Source organism: Ranitomeya imitator, chromosome 3 (genome assembly GCF_032444005.1).
Source record: "Ranitomeya imitator isolate aRanImi1 chromosome 3, aRanImi1.pri, whole genome shotgun sequence".
In the NCBI taxonomy this organism is placed as follows: Eukaryota; Metazoa; Chordata; class Amphibia; order Anura; family Dendrobatidae; genus Ranitomeya; species Ranitomeya imitator.
The window spans coordinates 30,297,923-30,315,661 of NC_091284.1; the positions used below are offsets into that span (position 1 = coordinate 30,297,923).

At 44.7% G+C, this 17,739-nt stretch overlaps 1 protein-coding gene across 3 annotated transcripts in view; it reads right to left on the reverse strand.

The window, feature by feature from the left end:
• UMODL1 (uromodulin like 1) overlaps positions 1 to 17,739 on the reverse strand; it is a 105,343-nt gene that overhangs the window by 58,543 nt on the left and 29,061 nt on the right. For all 3 annotated transcript variants that reach the window (XM_069760685.1, XM_069760683.1, XM_069760686.1), the window contains exons 8-10: positions 17,337 to 17,591; positions 952 to 1,064; positions 630 to 816 (exon numbers count right to left, since the gene is read on the reverse strand). In XM_069760685.1, coding sequence (XP_069616786.1) covers positions 630 to 816; positions 952 to 1,064; positions 17,337 to 17,591 — 555 coding nt within the window. The remainder of the gene's footprint in view (positions 1 to 629; positions 817 to 951; positions 1,065 to 17,336; positions 17,592 to 17,739) is intronic.

The following is a 17,739-nucleotide window of genomic DNA, read 5'->3' on the forward strand; positions in this document are numbered from 1 at the left end:
GAACACTGAGTAAGTCCAAAGGATAAAGTAAGGGACAGAAGTTTGGAGTCTGTTGACTGAGGGGATGTTGATGTCACCCATGATGATGGTGGGAATGTCAGCAGAGAGAAAGTGAAGGAGCCAGGTGGAGAATTGGTCAATAAAGACAGTGGTCGGGCCCGGAGGTCGGTATATGACGGCCATTTGGAGTTTGTAGGGGGAGAAAATAGAGTGGACTTCAAAAGATGGGAGGATAAGAGAGGGTAGAGGTGCGAGTGGGTTAAAGGTGCAGTTGGAAGAAAGGAGAAGGCCCACTCCTCCACCATGTTTATTGCCAGGGCGAGGAGTGTGGGTGAAGTGGAGGCCGCCGTTAGACAGTGCAGCAGAGGAGGCTGTGTCAGAGGATGTCAGCCATGTTTCGTTGATGCCCAGAAAAAAAAGATTACGAGAGGTAAAGAGGTCGTGAATCACAGGGAGTTTATTGCAGATGGAGCGGGGATTCCATAGTGATCCTGTCTGGGTGCGAGTGTGACAGTTTGTGTGTAGTATGTTTATTTTACATGGGTGTTATATGCATTGTATATTGTCTATGTATATATGTGTTATGCTTGTATATATTTATGTGTGTTATATGTATGATTGTCAATTACCTGTTACTACAATAGATCCTGGGTCAACGTGAAACTCATCACTGAAGGCTGAGAAGGACGTGGCTCTGAGATTGACCGAGTCATTGACAATTATTCGAAAATAAACGATGATGCTACCGGCACTCAGCGAATCCACCTCCACCGACACCCGCTCAGGAGGAATCTCGTGGGATAGGGAACGCTTTACCTATGTGAAAAAGATGGGAGCACTTCTAAATTCTGGGCTGCCGGCGGCCTCCACTGGAGGGAGCTAACTAAACCCATATTGTAGACAGGCTGACTACATACATTACAATGAAGGAAAGTGTTAAAGTCTCTGTACCTCTGAAATAAACTTCTGAAGAAAATTGGTGTAATCAGGAGAGCTGGGGTCCATCAGAGATTCCGTGAGGTTCCAATTCTCTATCTTCAGTGTTGCATTTAGAGTATGCGCCTCTAGAAGAAAAAAGTAAATGATCATAAAGTATGTGAAACAAGTTCATAAACTGGGCACACCAGAGCAGGAGCCGATATTATAGCAGTATAATAGTTCTTTTCTTGTACATACAAGCAGTATTATAGTAGTTATATTCTTGTACATAGGAGCAGTATTATAGTAGTTATATTCTTGTACATAGGGGGCAGTATTATAGTAGTTCTATTCTTGTACATAAAGGCAGTATTATAGTAGTTATATTCTTGTACATAGGGGCAGTATTATAGTAGTTATATTCTTGTACATAGGGGGCAGTATTATAGTAGTTATATTCTTGTACATAGGGGCAGTATTATAGTAGTTATATTCTTGTACATAGGGGCAGTATTATAGTAGTTATATTCTTGTACATAGGAGCAGTATTATAGTAGTTATATTCTTATACATAGGGGCAGTATTATAGTAGTTATATTATTGTACATAGGGGGCAGTATTATAGTAGTTATATTCTTGTACATAGGGGCAGTATTATAGTAGTTATATTCTTGTACATAGGGGCAGTATTATAGCAGTTATATTCTTGTACATAGGGGCAGTATTATAGTAGTTATATTCTTGTACATAGGAGCAGTATTATAGCAGTTATATTCTTGTACATAGGGGGCAGTATTATAGTAGTTATATTCTTGTACATAGGGGCAGTATTATAGTAGTTATATTCTTGTACATAAGAGCAGTATTATAGTAGTTATATTCTTGTACATAGGGGCAGTATTATAGTAGTTATATTCTTGTACATAGGGGGCAGTATTATAGTAGTTATATTCTTGTACATAGGGGCAGTATTATAGTAGTTATATTCTTGTACATAGGAGCAGTATTATAGCAGTTATATCGTTGTACATAGGGGCAGTATTATAGTAGTTATATTCTTGTACATAGGGGGCAGTATTATAGCCGTTATATTGTTGTACATAGGGGGCAGTATTATAGCAGTTATATTCTTGCACATAGGAGCAGTATTATAGTAGTTATTTTCTTGTACATACAAGCAGCATTATAGTAGTTATATTCTTGTACATAGGGGGCAGTATTATAGTAGTTATATTCTTGTACATAGGGGCAGTATTATAGTAGTTATATTCTTGTACATAGGGAGCAGTATTATAGTAGTTATATTCTTGTACATAGGGGCAGTATTATAGTAGCTATATTCTTGTACATAGGAGCAGTATTATAGCAGTTATATCGTTGTACATAGGGGCAGTATTATAGTAGTTATATTCTTGTACATAGGGGGCAGTATTATAGCCGTTATATTGTTGTACATGGGGGGCAGTATTATAGTAGTTATATTCTTGTACATAGGGGCAGTATTATAGTAGCTATATTCTTGTACATAGGAGCAGTATTATAGTAGTTATATTCTTGTACATAGGGGCAGTATTATAGTAGTTATATTCTTGTACATAGGGAGCAGTATTATAGTAGTTATATTCTTGTACATAGGGGCAGTATTATAGTAGCTATATTCCTGTACATAGGGAGCAGTATTATAGTAGTTATATTCTTGTATATAGGAGCAGTATTATAGCAGTTATATCGTTGTACATAGGGGCAGTATTATAGTAGTTATATTCTTGTACATAGGGGGCAGTATTATAGCCGTTATATTGTTGTACATAGGGGGCAGTATTATAGTAGTTATATTCTTGTACATAGGAGCAGTATTATAGTAGCTATATTCTTGTACATAGGAGCAGTATTATAGTAGTTATATTCTTGTACATATGGGCAGTATTATAGTAGTTATATTTTTGTACATAGGGGGTAGTATTATAGCAGTTATATTGTTGTACATAGGGGCAGTATTATAATAGTTATATTCTTGTACATAGGGGCAGTATTATAGCAGTTATATCGTTGTACATAGGGGCAGTATTATAGTAGTTATATTCTTGTACATAGGGGGCAGTATTATAGCCGTTATATTGTTGTACATAGGGGGCAGTATTATAGCAGTTATATTCTTGCACATAGGAGCAGTATTATAGTAGTTATTTTCTTGTACATACAAGCAGCATTATAGTAGTTATATTCTTGTACATAGGGGGCAGTATTATAGTAGTTATATTCTTGTACATAGGGGGCAGTATTATAGTAGTTATATTCTTGTACATAGGAGCAGTATTATAGTAGCTATATTCTTGTACATAGGAGCAGTATTATAGTAGTTATATTCTTGTACATATGGGCAGTATTATAGTAGTTATATTTTTGTACATATGGGGTAGTATTATAGCAGTTATATTGTTGTACATAGGGGCAGTATTATAGTAGTTATATTCTTGTACATAGGGGCAGTATTATAGCAGTTATATCGTTGTACATAGGGGCAGTATTATAGTAGTTATATTCTTGTACATAGGGGGCAGTATTATAGTAGTTATATTCTTGCACATAGCAGCAGTATTATAGTAGTTATATTCTTGTATATAGGAGCAGTATTATAGTAGTTATATTCTTGTACATAGGGGCAGTATCATAGTAGTTATATTTTTGTACATAGGGGCAGTATTATAGTAGTTATATTCTTGTACATAGGAGCAGTATTATAGTAGTTATATTCTTGTACCTAGAGGCATTATAGTAGTTATATTCTTTTACATAGGGGGCAGTAATATATTTTATGTATATATGTAGAATTAATAACAGTTTTTTCTGATGTCCACGCTCGAGACAACTAACAATCGGAAGGCCGATGCTGCTGCTAAGTAGTCGGCCCTTCTCCTGTTACACCCTTGTATAATGGCTGCCTATGGTCCAGAGCTAGAGACGGGAATGGATCCCACTGTGCTCGTAACCCTACAAGACCAATCTCCTAAGGCAAAAAAAAAAGAGTGGTCAAGAGAAATAATAATCTTTATTTTTATATAGCGCTAACATATTCCACAGCGCTTTACAGACATTATCATCGCTGTCCCCAATGGGGCTCACAATCTAAATTCCCTACCAGTATGTCTTTGGAATGTGGGAGGAAACTGGAGTGCCTGGAGGAAACCCATGCAAACACGGAGAGAACATACAAACTGTTGTCCTTAGTGGGATTTGAGCCCAGGACTCCACCGCTGCAAGGCTGCAGTACTAACCACTGAGCCACCGTGCTGCCCAAATGAGCACTCCAGGATGCAGATGGGGTCTAGGGTAGAGAGAGATGAGACTGTGTCTCCCCAGAGTTACGTATTCAGGTGAATGTCGCAAAGAAGCAATGTGTTCTATCGTCTCTACATCATAAGTTCCCTGTAGAGCTGGATTATTTGTGCCAGTCATAATTGAGGTAAAACCATAAAGGTACCTGACTTGTGCCCCCCAAGACCAGACTACCTGTCACAGTGCCTGCAGATTGACTATGGACAGCTCCCCAAGTACGGTGTATATGAGCATAAACCGGTGTGTGCCGACCTTCTCCCCATGAACCGGTGTGTGCCAACCTTCTCCCCATGAAGTGGTGTGTGCCGACCTTCTCCCCATGAACCAGTGTGTGCAGATCTTCTCCTCATGAACCGGTGTGTGCCAACCTTCTCCCCATGAAGTGGTGTGTGCCGACCTTCTCCCCATGAACCGGTGTGTGCCGACCTTCTCCCCATGAACCGGTGTGTGCCGACCTTCTCCTCATGAACCGGTGTGTGCCGACCTTCTCCCCATGAACCAGTGTGTGCCGACCTTCTCCCCATGAACCGGTGTGTGCCAACCTTCTCCCCATGAAGTGGTGTGTGCCGACATTCTCCCCATGAAGTGGTGTGTGCCGACCTTCTCCCCATGAACGGGTGTGTGCAGATCTTCTCCCCATGAACCGGTGTGTGCCGATCTTTTTCCCATGAACTAGTGTGTGCAGATCTTCTCCCCATGAACTGGTGTGTGCCGACCTTTTCCCATGAACCGGTGTGTGCCGACTTTCTCCCCATGAACCGGTGTGTGCCGACCTTCTCCCCATGAACCGGTGTGTGCCGACCTTCTCCCCATGAAGTGGTGTGTGCCAACCTTCTCCCCATGAACCGGTGTGTGCCAACCTTTTCCCCTTGAAGTGGTGTGTGCCGACCTTCTCCCCATGAACCGGTGTGTGCCGACCTTCTCCCCATGAACCGGTGTGTGCCGACCTTCTCCCCATGAACCGGTGTGTGCCGACCTTCTCCCCATGAACCGGTGTGTGCCAACCTTCTCCCCATGAAGTGGTGTGTGCAGATATTCTCCCCATGAACCGGTGTGTGCCAACCTTCTCCCCATGAAGTGGTGTGTGCCGACCTTCTCCCCATGAACCAGTGTGTGCAGATCTTCTCCCCATGAACCGGTGTGTGCCAAACTTCTCCCCATGAAGCGGTGTGCCGATCTTTTTCCCATGAACTGGTGTGTGCAGATCTTCTCCCCATTAACTGGTGTGTGCCGACCTTTTCCCCATGAACCAGTGTGTGCCGACCTTCTCCCCATGAAACAGTGTGTGCAGATCTTCTCCCCATGAACAGGTGTGTGCCGACCTTCTCCCCATGAACCAGTGTGTGCAGATCTTCTCCCCATGAACCGGTGTGTGCCGACCTTCTCCCCATGAACCGATGTGTGCCAACCTTCTCCCCATGGATCGGTGTGTGCCAACCTTCTCCCCATGGATCGGTGTGTGCCAACCTTCTCCCCATGGATCGGTGTGTGCCGACCTTCTCCCCATGGATCGGTGTGTGCCGACCTTCTCCCCATGAACCGGTGTGTGCCGACCTTCTCCTCATCTGACTTGTGAATAGCATGAGCAGAAACCTATGCTTCCTTATACAGAGGGTCTGCCCATTGTCCTCTACTCCTTCAGGTCAATGTGGGAAGAATATAGAGAAGGCCCCTCTGCAGTCACAGGATGGTAGAGAAGTGGCCCTCCCCGATGGGGTATGAGGAAATGAAGGGTTTATGTAAAGGCCAGGCAGCAATCATCTTTATTCTCATCTCATGTCCTGTGTAAAATAAATTTATAGTAAAACGAAACTTAGTTCAGGAATGAAGCTACTTTCCTTGAAAATGAAACTTAAAGGTGTGGTCCGAAATTCAAATTCATTTTCATCCTAAATCCCTATCTATTTAGTGCCATAATCAAATCCATTTTCTTATATACGTGCATAAAAAATGTCCTATGTTCACTTTTCTACTTTTTTTCCTACTTCCCTCATGATGATGCTTCATTTGAGAATCCTAATAATACTCAAATCAAGCCTCATGAGGGTGGTAGAACCTGCAGTCACTGCCGCAAAAAAGACTGTGTGACCAATGAACTGTGATTTGCCGCCAAAAATTCCCGCCAAAACAGCCGCCATTATAGCACCATGCAGAGTGCTGGAGGAGTGGGGCGTGTCATCATGGGCGTTGCTTGGAAGAACGGCGCAAAAATGGAAGCCGTCCCTCACAGATACTACTATGTCAGGAGAATATGCCCATCAACCAAAGGGATCCGCCTCCTAGTCTGGGATGGTGGAGGAAGAAAGAACCGCCCTCCAGAAGAGGAGGAGCAGGAACCAGAGGAGCAGGCAGACACTACCCTGGTTGGCAAGATGGCGAGCGGAGGTCACCAGGAGGAGGGGGAGAATACCCGCAGTGCTTCCCGCCAATCAGAGGCAGAAGAGGCCCTGCCGTCATGCATGAACCCGGAGGTTCTCGGCACGGAAGTCGAGGAGCTGTGCCGCCAGCTCCGGAAATCCTGGTACCGCGCAGCTGCCAGCGTCCAGAAGCAGCAGCGCAGCCAGCCGACGGAGCCGCCGCCTACAGTGGAGGAGACCAGCAACAGAGATGCCGTGGCCGCGGGTAAGCCTGCAGACCCTACCTCGGTAGCTGAGGACACCGCCCTGCTAGTGACTCTCCTCCACCACCACTACCTGGATGGGTGTGTAGCCGTTTAGCCTGGGACTGGCCCTGGGAGATCTTGGAGACTGCTGATACCCCGCTGCAGCCCACCCAAAAGGCCATAGACATCCAAGGGGAGTGGGTGACCTTCAGGTGGACCCGCACCACCACCGACCTGATCGGGTTCCCTGGGGAAGCTCAGCGAGAGGGAGAGCGGATTGAAGTCATCACCCAGCAGGAGTACTACTGGCAGCAGGCCTTACAGCGTGAGCAGAGAGAGAGAGGAGGAGCTCAAGCGCCAGGCCGCCACGAAAAAGATTTGCAAGCCAAGGCCCGGGCCAGGAAGATGGGCCATGGAGACCGGGGCCCGCGGAGGTGCGAGACCGTTGTGGTGTTTCGCCTCGATGCCGGGTGGAGTTTCATCAAGGAGCCAGATCTGTACCCGGAGGTCTTCGTGAACCGACGTGACGTGGAGGCTCATCTGATGGAGGGGCATCCAGGCTGTGACCTCTACCCTGGTGACCGTGTCACCTACACCAGACATTGGGGAAACAAAGGGTGGTGCGCCCTCCACGTGCACAAGCGTGAACTAAACAAAGGGAGACCGCCATCTAGAGGCGCAGACCCATTGCCACCAGAGGTTCCATATTGTTCAACACTGCCCCATCTGGCCAGGTGAGAGACACATCTAACTACGACAGAACACCCGTTGTTCTGTGCTCCAGATGCACACACGCGCTCTAGTGGAACAGAGGACTGTAAGTACGCAGAGTCCCATTCTGAGTGCAGACGCACTGTATGTGATGCCTGGTAGCTGCCCATATCCTAATGGACCTCCTCCACCAGTACTACCTCCAGAACTGTTCAAGTAATTAAAAATTTTGAAGAGACTGTAAATAGTACATATTCATCTTTGCTGCTACCTTTCCAAGTTTATTGAACCCATCCAGGGTTTTCACTTAAAGGGGTCCCCTGTTTAAAGGGATCCTTTGTTTACAAAGTTGCCTTTCTTTTGCCTTAAAGAACATTGGAATCATGGAAGGTGAATGATTCACAAACTTTAGTTGTAAATAGTTTGCACCTTCTTAAGGGTGCTTCCTACTGGTTTTACAAAAAGAAAAGAAGCTTTTAAAGAGGCTGCTTCTAAGGAAACTGCTTGTAATGTTGGATAAAAATACACTAGTATATTAGCGGCGCTAGTGGGATGGATAACGGTAGCTGCGGGTACTGCTCCTCACCACACAGAGGAGAAGAAAGGAAGTAACAAGCAAAAAAACTGTGTTATACAGTATATGTACCTGCGCTTAGCCTAACAAGGTGCTATAGTAAGCATACACGGTGGGTGATTACCTGGTAAGTAGAGAGAGTAATGGGAAGTCTGTCTAGGGCGTGTGTGACACAGCTGGGATTACTCGTATGCAGGGACTAGAGTGGGAAATGGTACAAAGAATGGTAATGATGTCAAAGTATGTAAATAACAATAGTGGGCCACTAAGAATAAAATAGTAATAATATTAAAAGCACAATCGAAAAAATCTGAGCTCTGCAGTACTGTTAGGTGCCTATATATATGAAGCTATATAACATAAAGGGGGGGCTAGTGAACTACCACCCCGGGCAGTGCTCAACCTGACATAAATAATATGTGTACATGCGTAACTCCAGTGAGTGCTTCAGGTATATAGCGAGTGGAAATCCAGTACCTGTCATGTGAGTTACCGCAGGGAGGAATCAGGTAGAAAATTGCACTAAAGATGTCCGTAACTTGTTAGTATGGAAGCAGAGTAGAAGCGTATTACTTAGCTTAGTTGAGCGTTGTCATTTTTGGTTGTCGGTTTTTGGCTCCCACAGCGCACCGTAGCATCACCCAGGGCACCACGTGACTCATGAGCACGTGACCCGAACGTCACTGCAGGTCCTGCACAGCATCGCACAGGACTCTACACAGGCCGCGCGAGCGCTCGTCACCGGCCGGGACGGCGCCTGCATGAGCTGCCTGAGGACTGCTCAAGACAACGCTCAACTAAGCTAAGTAATACGCTTCTACTCTGCTTTTATACTAACAAGTTACGGACATCTTTAGTGCAATTTTCTACCTGATTCCTCCCTGCGGTAACTCACATGACAGGTACTGGATTTCCACTCGCTATATACCTGAAGCACTCACTGGAGTTACGCATGTACACATATTATTTATGTCAGGTTGAGCACTGCCCGGGGTGGTAGTTCACTAGCCCCCCCTTTATGTTATATAGCTTCATATATATAGGCACCTAACAGTACTGCAGAGCTCAGATTTTTTCGATTGTGCTTTTAATATTATTACTATTTTATTCTTAGTGGCCCACTATTGTTATTTACATACTTTGACATCATTACCATTCTTTGTACCATTTCCCACTCTAGTCCCTGCATACGAGTAATCCCAGCTGTGTCACACACGCCCTAGACGGACTTCCCATTACTCTCTCTACTTACCAGGTAATCACCCACCGTGTATGCTTACTATAGCACCCTGTTAGGCTAAGCGCAGGTACATATACTGTATAACACAGTTTTTTTGCTTGTTGCTTATAATGTTGCTTGAAAGAGTTTTGTTTCCCAGAGACCTGAAGAAAAACCCGTCTGGCGTGGCAGGATTCTGGGTCTGGATACATGCCTTGTAGCCCGCCAAATGCCAACGTTGAGGGTTAATGACGGGTCCCTCGCATCGCTGCTACTGTTCTAAAGTTTAATTGACTCGAATATTAATGTGATTGACATTTTGCACTACCTCAGTAAAAGAAACTTGAGTTCACCCTAAAAGGGAATGTTTGCTATTTGCACTTTGACAGAGTATATTAAAGAGTTAATATAGTTAATGTAGTAATGAAAGCTGAAGTTTGAATTTAGTCAGAATGATATTTTCATATAGCGATAGTGAGTACTGATATCCTGATGTACTTTTGACGAGCTGAAGAAGAATAAAGTAACCCGCGGGGGTTGGATGAAAACTTTGCATTTGAATAAAGATAGAATGTTTGCCTTTGCACTTAACAGATAGTATACCCGTGAGGGTCGTGGTATTTCATAGTTAGTTCAAAGTTATATTGTTTTCTTAATGATTCCGTATTGCCTAAAAGTGAATTCACAATGTAAATATGTTTTGTTATGCAACGTTCAAGTGTCCTCACCTCCCATAAAGGGAAGCTCTAGTTTATATAGTATTAACTTGTTTTATAGCATTTCAAAAATTTGTATGTCTTTTTGCTAACCTGTAACTGTTATTTTCTTTTCCCAGTCCGGGAGTACTGGATTTAATGAGGGGGGGGGGGGGTGTGAGTGCGGCACCCCAGGGTCCTGGTCGTCACAGTGGTATTGCTTTCCTCTCGGGGAGAGAGTGATACTATGTTTGGAAGCAAAGAAGGATAACTGCATCCAGGTATCACAAACATGCAACACATTTCACAATCCAGGCCACCAGGGGGAGCTCCTGACCCTATTTATTAGGTCACTCTATATATATACTGTGTTATGTTTGCTAATGACAGGTGTTTGAAGGCAATCCAGAAACACAGTGTGCTTAGCGATCAGAGCGCACACAGTGATCTGACAAATACCCAAAAATACAAGAACGAGCTCTGAGACGTGGAAACTCTGTAGACTGCACACCTGATCCTATCCTAAACACAACTAAAAGCGGCTGTGGATTGCGCCTAACAACTACCTAGGCAACTCGGCACAGCCTAAGAAACTAGCTAGCCTGAAGATAGAAAAATAGGCCTGACTTGCCCCAGAGAAATTCCCCAAAGGAAAAGGCAGCCCCCCACATATAATGACTGTGAGTAAGATGAAAAGACAAAACGTAGGGATGAAATAGATTCAGCAAAGTGGGGCCCGATATTCTAGGACAGAGCGAGGATAGTAAAGCGAACTTTGCAGTCTACAAAAAACCCTAAAGCAAAACCACGCAAAGGGGGCAAAAAAAACCCACCGTGCCGAACTAACGGCACGGCGGTACACCCTTTGCGTCTCAGAGCTTCCAGCAAAACAAAAGACAAGCTGGACAGAAAAAAAGCAACAAAAAAGCAAAAAGCACTTAGCTATACAGAGCAGCAGGTCACAGGAACAAGCAGGAGAAGCTCAGATCCAACACTGAAACATTGACAAGGAGCAAGGATAGCAGCATCAGGCGGAGGGAGTTAAGTAATGAAGCAGTTAACGAGCTCACCAGAACACCTGAGGGAGGAAGCTCAGAAGCTGCAGTACCACTTGTGACCACAGGAGTGAATTCAGCCACAGAATTCACAACAGTACCCCCCCCTTGAGGAGGGGTCACCGAACCCTCACCAGAGCCCCCAGGCCGACCAGGATGAGCCGCATGAAAGGCACGAACAAGATCGGAAGCATGAACATCAGAGGCAAAAACCCAGGAATTATCTTCCTGAGCATAACCCTTCCATTTAACCAGATACTGGAGTTTCCGTCTAGAAACACGAGAATCCAAAATCTTCTCCACAATATACTCCAATTCCCCCTCCACCAAAACCGGGGCAGGAGGCTCAACAGATGGAACCATAGGTGCCACGTATCTCCGCAACAACGACCTATGGAATACATTATGTATGGAAAAGGAGTCTGGGAGGGTCAAACGAAAAGACACAGGATTGAGAACCTCAGAAATCCTATACGGACCAATAAAACGAGGTTTAAATTTAGGAGAGGAAACCTTCATAGGAATATGACGAGAAGATAACCAAACCAGATCCCCAACACGAAGTCGGGGACCCACACGGCGTCTGCGATTAGCGAAAAGTTGAGCTTTCTCCTGGGACAAGATCAAATTGTCCACTACCTGAGTCCAGATCTGCTGCAACCTATCCACCACAGAATCCACACCAGGACAGTCCGAAGACTCAACCTGTCCTGAAGAGAAACGAGGATGGAACCCAGAATTGCAAAAAAATGGAGAAACCAAGGTAGCCGAGCTGGCCCGATTATTAAGGGCGAACTCAGCCAACGGCAAAAAGGACACCCAATCATCCTGGTCTGCAGAAACAAAACATCTCAGATATGTTTCCAAGGTCTGATTGGTTCGTTCGGTCTGGCCATTAGTCTGAGGATGGAAAGCCGAGGAAAAGGATAGGTCAATGCCCATCCTACCACAAAAGGCTCGCCAGAACCTTGAAACAAACTGGGAACCTCTGTCAGAAACAATATTCTCAGGAATGCCATGCAACCGAACCACATGCTGAAAGAACAAAGGTACCAAATCAGAGGAGGAAGGCAATTTAGCCAAGGGCACCAGATGGACCATTTTAGAAAAGCGATCACAGACCACCCAAATGACTGACATCTTTTGAGAAACGGGAAGGTCAGAAATGAAATCCATCGAAATATGTGTCCAAGGCCTCTTTGGGACCGGCAAGGGCAAAAGCAACCCACTGGCACGAGAACAGCAGGGCTTAGCCCTAGCACAAATCCCACAGGACTGCACAAAAGTATGTACATCCCGTGACAGAGATGGCCACCAGAAGGATCTAGCCACTAACTCTCTGGTACCAAAGATTCCAGGATGACCAGCCAACACCGAACAATGAAGTTCAGAGATAAGTTTATTAGTCCACCTATCAGGGACGAACAGTTTCTCTGCTGGACAACGATCAGGTTTATTCGCCTGAAATTTTTGCAGCACCCGCCGCAAATCAGGGGAGATGGCAGACACAATGACTCCTTCCTTGAGGATACCCGCTGGCTCAGATAAACCCGGAGAGTCGGGCACAAAACTCCTAGACAGAGCATCCGCCTTCACATTTTTAGAGCCCGGAAGGTACGAAATCACAAAGTCGAAGCGGGCAAAAAATAACGACCAACGGGCCTGTCTAGGATTCAAGCGCTTGGCAGACTCGAGATAAGTCAAGTTCTTATGATCAGTCAATACCACCACGCGATGCTTAGCTCCTTCAAGCCAATGACGCCACTCCTCGAATGCCCACTTCATGGCCAGCAACTCTCGATTGCCCACATCATAATTACGCTCAGCGGGCGAAAACTTCCTGGAAAAGAAAGCACATGGTTTCATCACTGAGCAATCAGAACCTCTCTGTGACAAAACCGCCCCTGCTCCAATCTCAGAAGCATCAACCTCGACCTGGAACGGAAGAGAAACATCTGGCTGACACAACACAGGGGCAGAACAAAAACGATGCTTCAACTCCTGAAAAGCTTCCACAGCAGCAGAAGACCAATTAACCAAATCAGCACCCTTCTTGGTCAAATCGGTCAATGGTTTGGCAATGCTAGAAAAATTACAGATGAAGCGACGATAAAAATTAGCAAAGCCCAGGAACTTTTGCAGACTTTTCAGAGATGTCGGCTGAATCCAATCCTGGATGGCTTGGACCTTAACTGGATCCATCTCGATAGTAGAAGGGGTAAAGATGAACCCCAAAAATGAAACTTTCTGCACACCGAAGAGACACTTTGATCCCTTCACAAACAAAGAGTTAGCACGCAGGACCTGAAAAACCATTCTGACCTGCTTCACATGAGACTCCCAATCATCTGAGAAGATCAAAATGTCATCCAAGTAAACAATCAGGAATTTATCCAGATACTCACGGAAGATGTCATGCATAAAGGACTGAAACACAGATGGAGCATTGGCAAGTCCGAACGGCATCACTAGATACTCAAAATGACCCTCGGGCGTATTGAATGCAGTTTTCCATTCATCTCCTTGCCTGATTCTCACCAGATTATACGAACCACGAAGATCTATCTTAGTGAACCAACTAGCCCCCTTAATCCGAGCAAACAAGTCAGATAACAATGGCAAGGGATACTGAAATTTAACAGTGATCTTATTAAGAAGGCGGTAATCAATACACGGTCTCAGCGAACCATCCTTCTTGGCTACAAAGAAGAACCCTGCTCCCAGTGGTGATGACGATGGGCGAATATGTCCCTTCTCCAGGGATTCCTTCACATAACTGCGCATAGCGGCGTGTTCGGGCACGGATAAATTAAATAATCGACCTTTAGGGAATTTACTACCAGGAATCAAATTGATAGCACAATCACAATCCCTATGCGGAGGTAGAGCATCGGACTTGGGCTCTTCAAATACATCCTGATAATCAGACAAGAACTCTGGGACCTCAGAAGGGGTGGATGACGAAATCGACAAAAATGGAACATCACCATGTAACCCCTGACAACCCCAGCTGGATACCGACATGGAATTCCAATCCAATACTGGATTATGGGTTTGTAGCCATGGCAACCCCAACACGACCACATCATGCAGATTATGCAACACCAGAAAGCGAATAACTTCCTGATGTGCAGGAGCCATGCACATGGTCAGCTGGGCCCAGTATTGAGGTTTATTCTTGGCCAAAGGTGTAGCATCAATTCCTCTCAATGGAATAGGACACCGCAAAGGCTCCAAGAAAAACCCACAACGTTTAGCATAATCCAAATCCATCAGATTCAGGGCAGCGCCCGAATCCACAAACGCCATGACAGAAAACGACGACAAAGAGCATATCAAGGTAATGGACAGAAGGAATTTGGACTGTACAGTACCAATGACGGCAGACCTAGCGGACCGCTTAGTGCGCTTAGGACAATCAGAAATAGCATGAGTGGAATCACCACAGTAGAAACACAGACCATTCAGACGTCTGTATTCCTGCCGTTCAACTCTAGTCATAGTCCTATCGCACTGCATAGACTCAGGTTTAACCTCAGGCAGTACCGCCAAATGGTGCACAGATTTACGCTCGCGCAAGCGTCTACCGATCTGAATGGCCAAAGACAAAGACTCATGAAAACCAGCAGGCATAGGAAATCCCACCATGACATCCTTAAGAGCCTCAGAGAGACCCTTTCTGAACAAAGCTGCCAGCGCAGATTCATTCCACTGAGTGAGTACTGACCATTTCCTAAATTTCTGACAATATACTTCTATATCATCCTGACCCTGGCACAAAGCCAGCAAATTTTTCTCAGCCTGATCCACTGAATTAGGCTCATCGTACAGCAATCCGAGCGCCAGGAAAAACGCATCGACACTACTCAATGCAGGGTCTCCTGGCGCAAGAGAAAATGCCCAGTCTTGAGGGTCGCCGCGCAAAAAAGAAATAATAATCAAAACCTGTTGAATAGGATTACCAGAAGAATGAGGTTTCAAGGCCAGAAATAGCTTACAATTATTTTTGAAACTTAGAAACTTAGTTCTATCTCCAAAAAACAAATCAGGAATAGGAATTCTTGGTTCTAACATAGATTTCTGATCAATAGTATCTTGAATTTTTTGTACATTTATAACGAGATTATCCATTGAAGAGCACAGACCCTGAATATCCATGTCCACACCTGTGTCCAGAATCACCCAAATGTCTAGGGGAAAAAAAAAAAAAAGTGAACACAGAGCAGAAAAAAAAAAAAAAAAAAAAATGATGTCAGAACTTTTTCTTTCCCTCTATTGAGAATCATTAGTTTTGGCTCCTTGTACTGTTATGTTTGCTAATGACAGGTGTTTGAAGGCAATCCAGAAACACAGTGTGCTTAGCGATCAGAGCGCACACAGTGATCTGACAAATACCCAAAAATACAAGAACGAGCTCTGAGACGTGGAAACTCTGTAGACTGCACACCTGATCCTATCCTAAACACAACTAAAAGCGGCTGTGGATTGCGCCTAACAACTACCTAGGCAACTCGGCACAGCCTAAGAAACTAGCTAGCCTGAAGATAGAAAAATAGGCCTGACTTGCCCCAGAGAAATTCCCCAAAGGAAAAGGCAGCCCCCCACATATAATGACTGTGAGTAAGATGAAAAGACAAAACGTAGGGATGAAATAGATTCAGCAAAGTGGGGCCCGATATTCTAGGACAGAGTGAGGACAGTAAAGCGAACTTTGCAGTCTACAAAAAACCCTAAAGCAAAACCACGCAAAGGGGGCAAAAAAAAACCACCGTGCCGAACTAACGGCACGGCGGTACACCCTTTGCGTCTCAGAGCTTCCAGCAAAACAAAAGACAAGCTGGACAGAAAAAAAGCAACAAAAAAGCAAAAAGCACTTAGCTATACAGAGCAGCAGGTCACAGGAACAATCAGGAGAAGCTCAGATCCAACACTGAAACATTGACAAGGAGCAAGGATAGCAGCATCAGGCGGAGTTAAGTAATGAAGCAGTTAACGAGCTCACCAGAACACCTGAGGGAGGAAGCTCAGAAGCTGCAGTACCACTTGTGACCACAGGAGTGAATTCAGCCACAGAATTCACAACAATACTGTATATATATATATATATATATATATATATATATATATATATATATATATATAAATAGTAGTCTGTATGGAGAGTTAGTTAGTTCCAGACCAGAGTCTGAGGAGGATGGAAGGTAAAAGGAGCTGTGCATGCCCTCAGAGCTGCAGCTCCCAGAAGGAGACATTGAAAGGCAGAAATGTATTGCACCGAGCGTGAAGGAAGTCACAGCAAAGGAGAGGATACCAGAAGGGGACCGGCCCTGCTCATGCTGTCTCCTTCTGAGGCCCAACATCCCGGTAGCCGGAACACCGAGGGGGTAAGGACCTCTATGCCTTATTTCAGAGACCGGCTGGACACCTAATTGCAAGTTACCTGTCCGCACTTACACCCAGAAGGCACGGTGACAGTCTTCAGTAAAGGTAAAGAGACTGCAACCTTGTGTCCAACACAGGTGGCGTCATGAACATTCCCCTTAAAGACCTTTCCCTTTTACACAGACGTCCCAGGGCCATGGACCGGGTCAGCCACTGTGACATCCCCCTGTGAACCGAAGGACCCGGTACCAAGTACCCCACTGCCCTCCCTGAGGGGGGGGGGGCGATCCATAATGACTGACAGTCTGCTCTCCGGATCTACATGTCTCACACTAGTAATGTCCTCTTTCATTTCATGACTGGAGGCAGATTCTTGGGGAGATCTATGTCGAGCCCGTAGATCTTAACAGCTCATTTGCATATTAAGAAAAACATGGATTTCTTTGGGATTAGACATCAGATCGCAGATATGAAGGTGTCATTTTATTCAGCTTCCTATGACCTACATGTCCATATAGACAGACTAGGAGGGTTGATCCTCCTGACAGATACCCTTTAACTCTGCATACACTGCTTTCCTATGATTCTGTTGGATGTTATACATTTTTATTTATAGAAATTATAAAAACTTGCACACGTCACCAAAAAAATCAGAGCAACTTATTATCAGACATCTATTGAGAGACATTGCCTATACCAGACCTGCGGAATATAGAGACTATACTGTAAGTTAGAGGTCTTAGCCTGCCCTCTAGTGGATAACTGGTTGCACTGCATTTTCTTTGCTTACTCTGGAGGAGAAAGTACAAGGTTCATCTGATATTTGACGAATCTATGAAATCACCTGTTTTTACTCTTCCATTCCACAGTTGTACCAGTCCATTGCAGTCCATAAATGTCACCTGTGCGGTGTACAGCTCCCCGGCCTGCAGTCCTTGCATCTCCATTGTGGTTCCCATGATGGTTTTACTCTGATTAAATCCTTTTCCTGATACTTGGACATTATATGTGAAATCCTCTGAGCAGTCAGTGATCCAGTGTAGATGGAAACCACTGCTGGTGACATTAAAGATGCTGTGATCGTGGAACGTGGAGCAATCTACAAGGACAGGAAGAGTTAGTAGAATCCATAAAAATAGTGGGAAAAAAAATTTATGGGGAGAAATGAAAAAAAAAATAGCTTTTCTGCTTTTTTTTTTTTTTTAGATTTTATTGATGGGACACATGACCTGGTAACGTTATTTTTC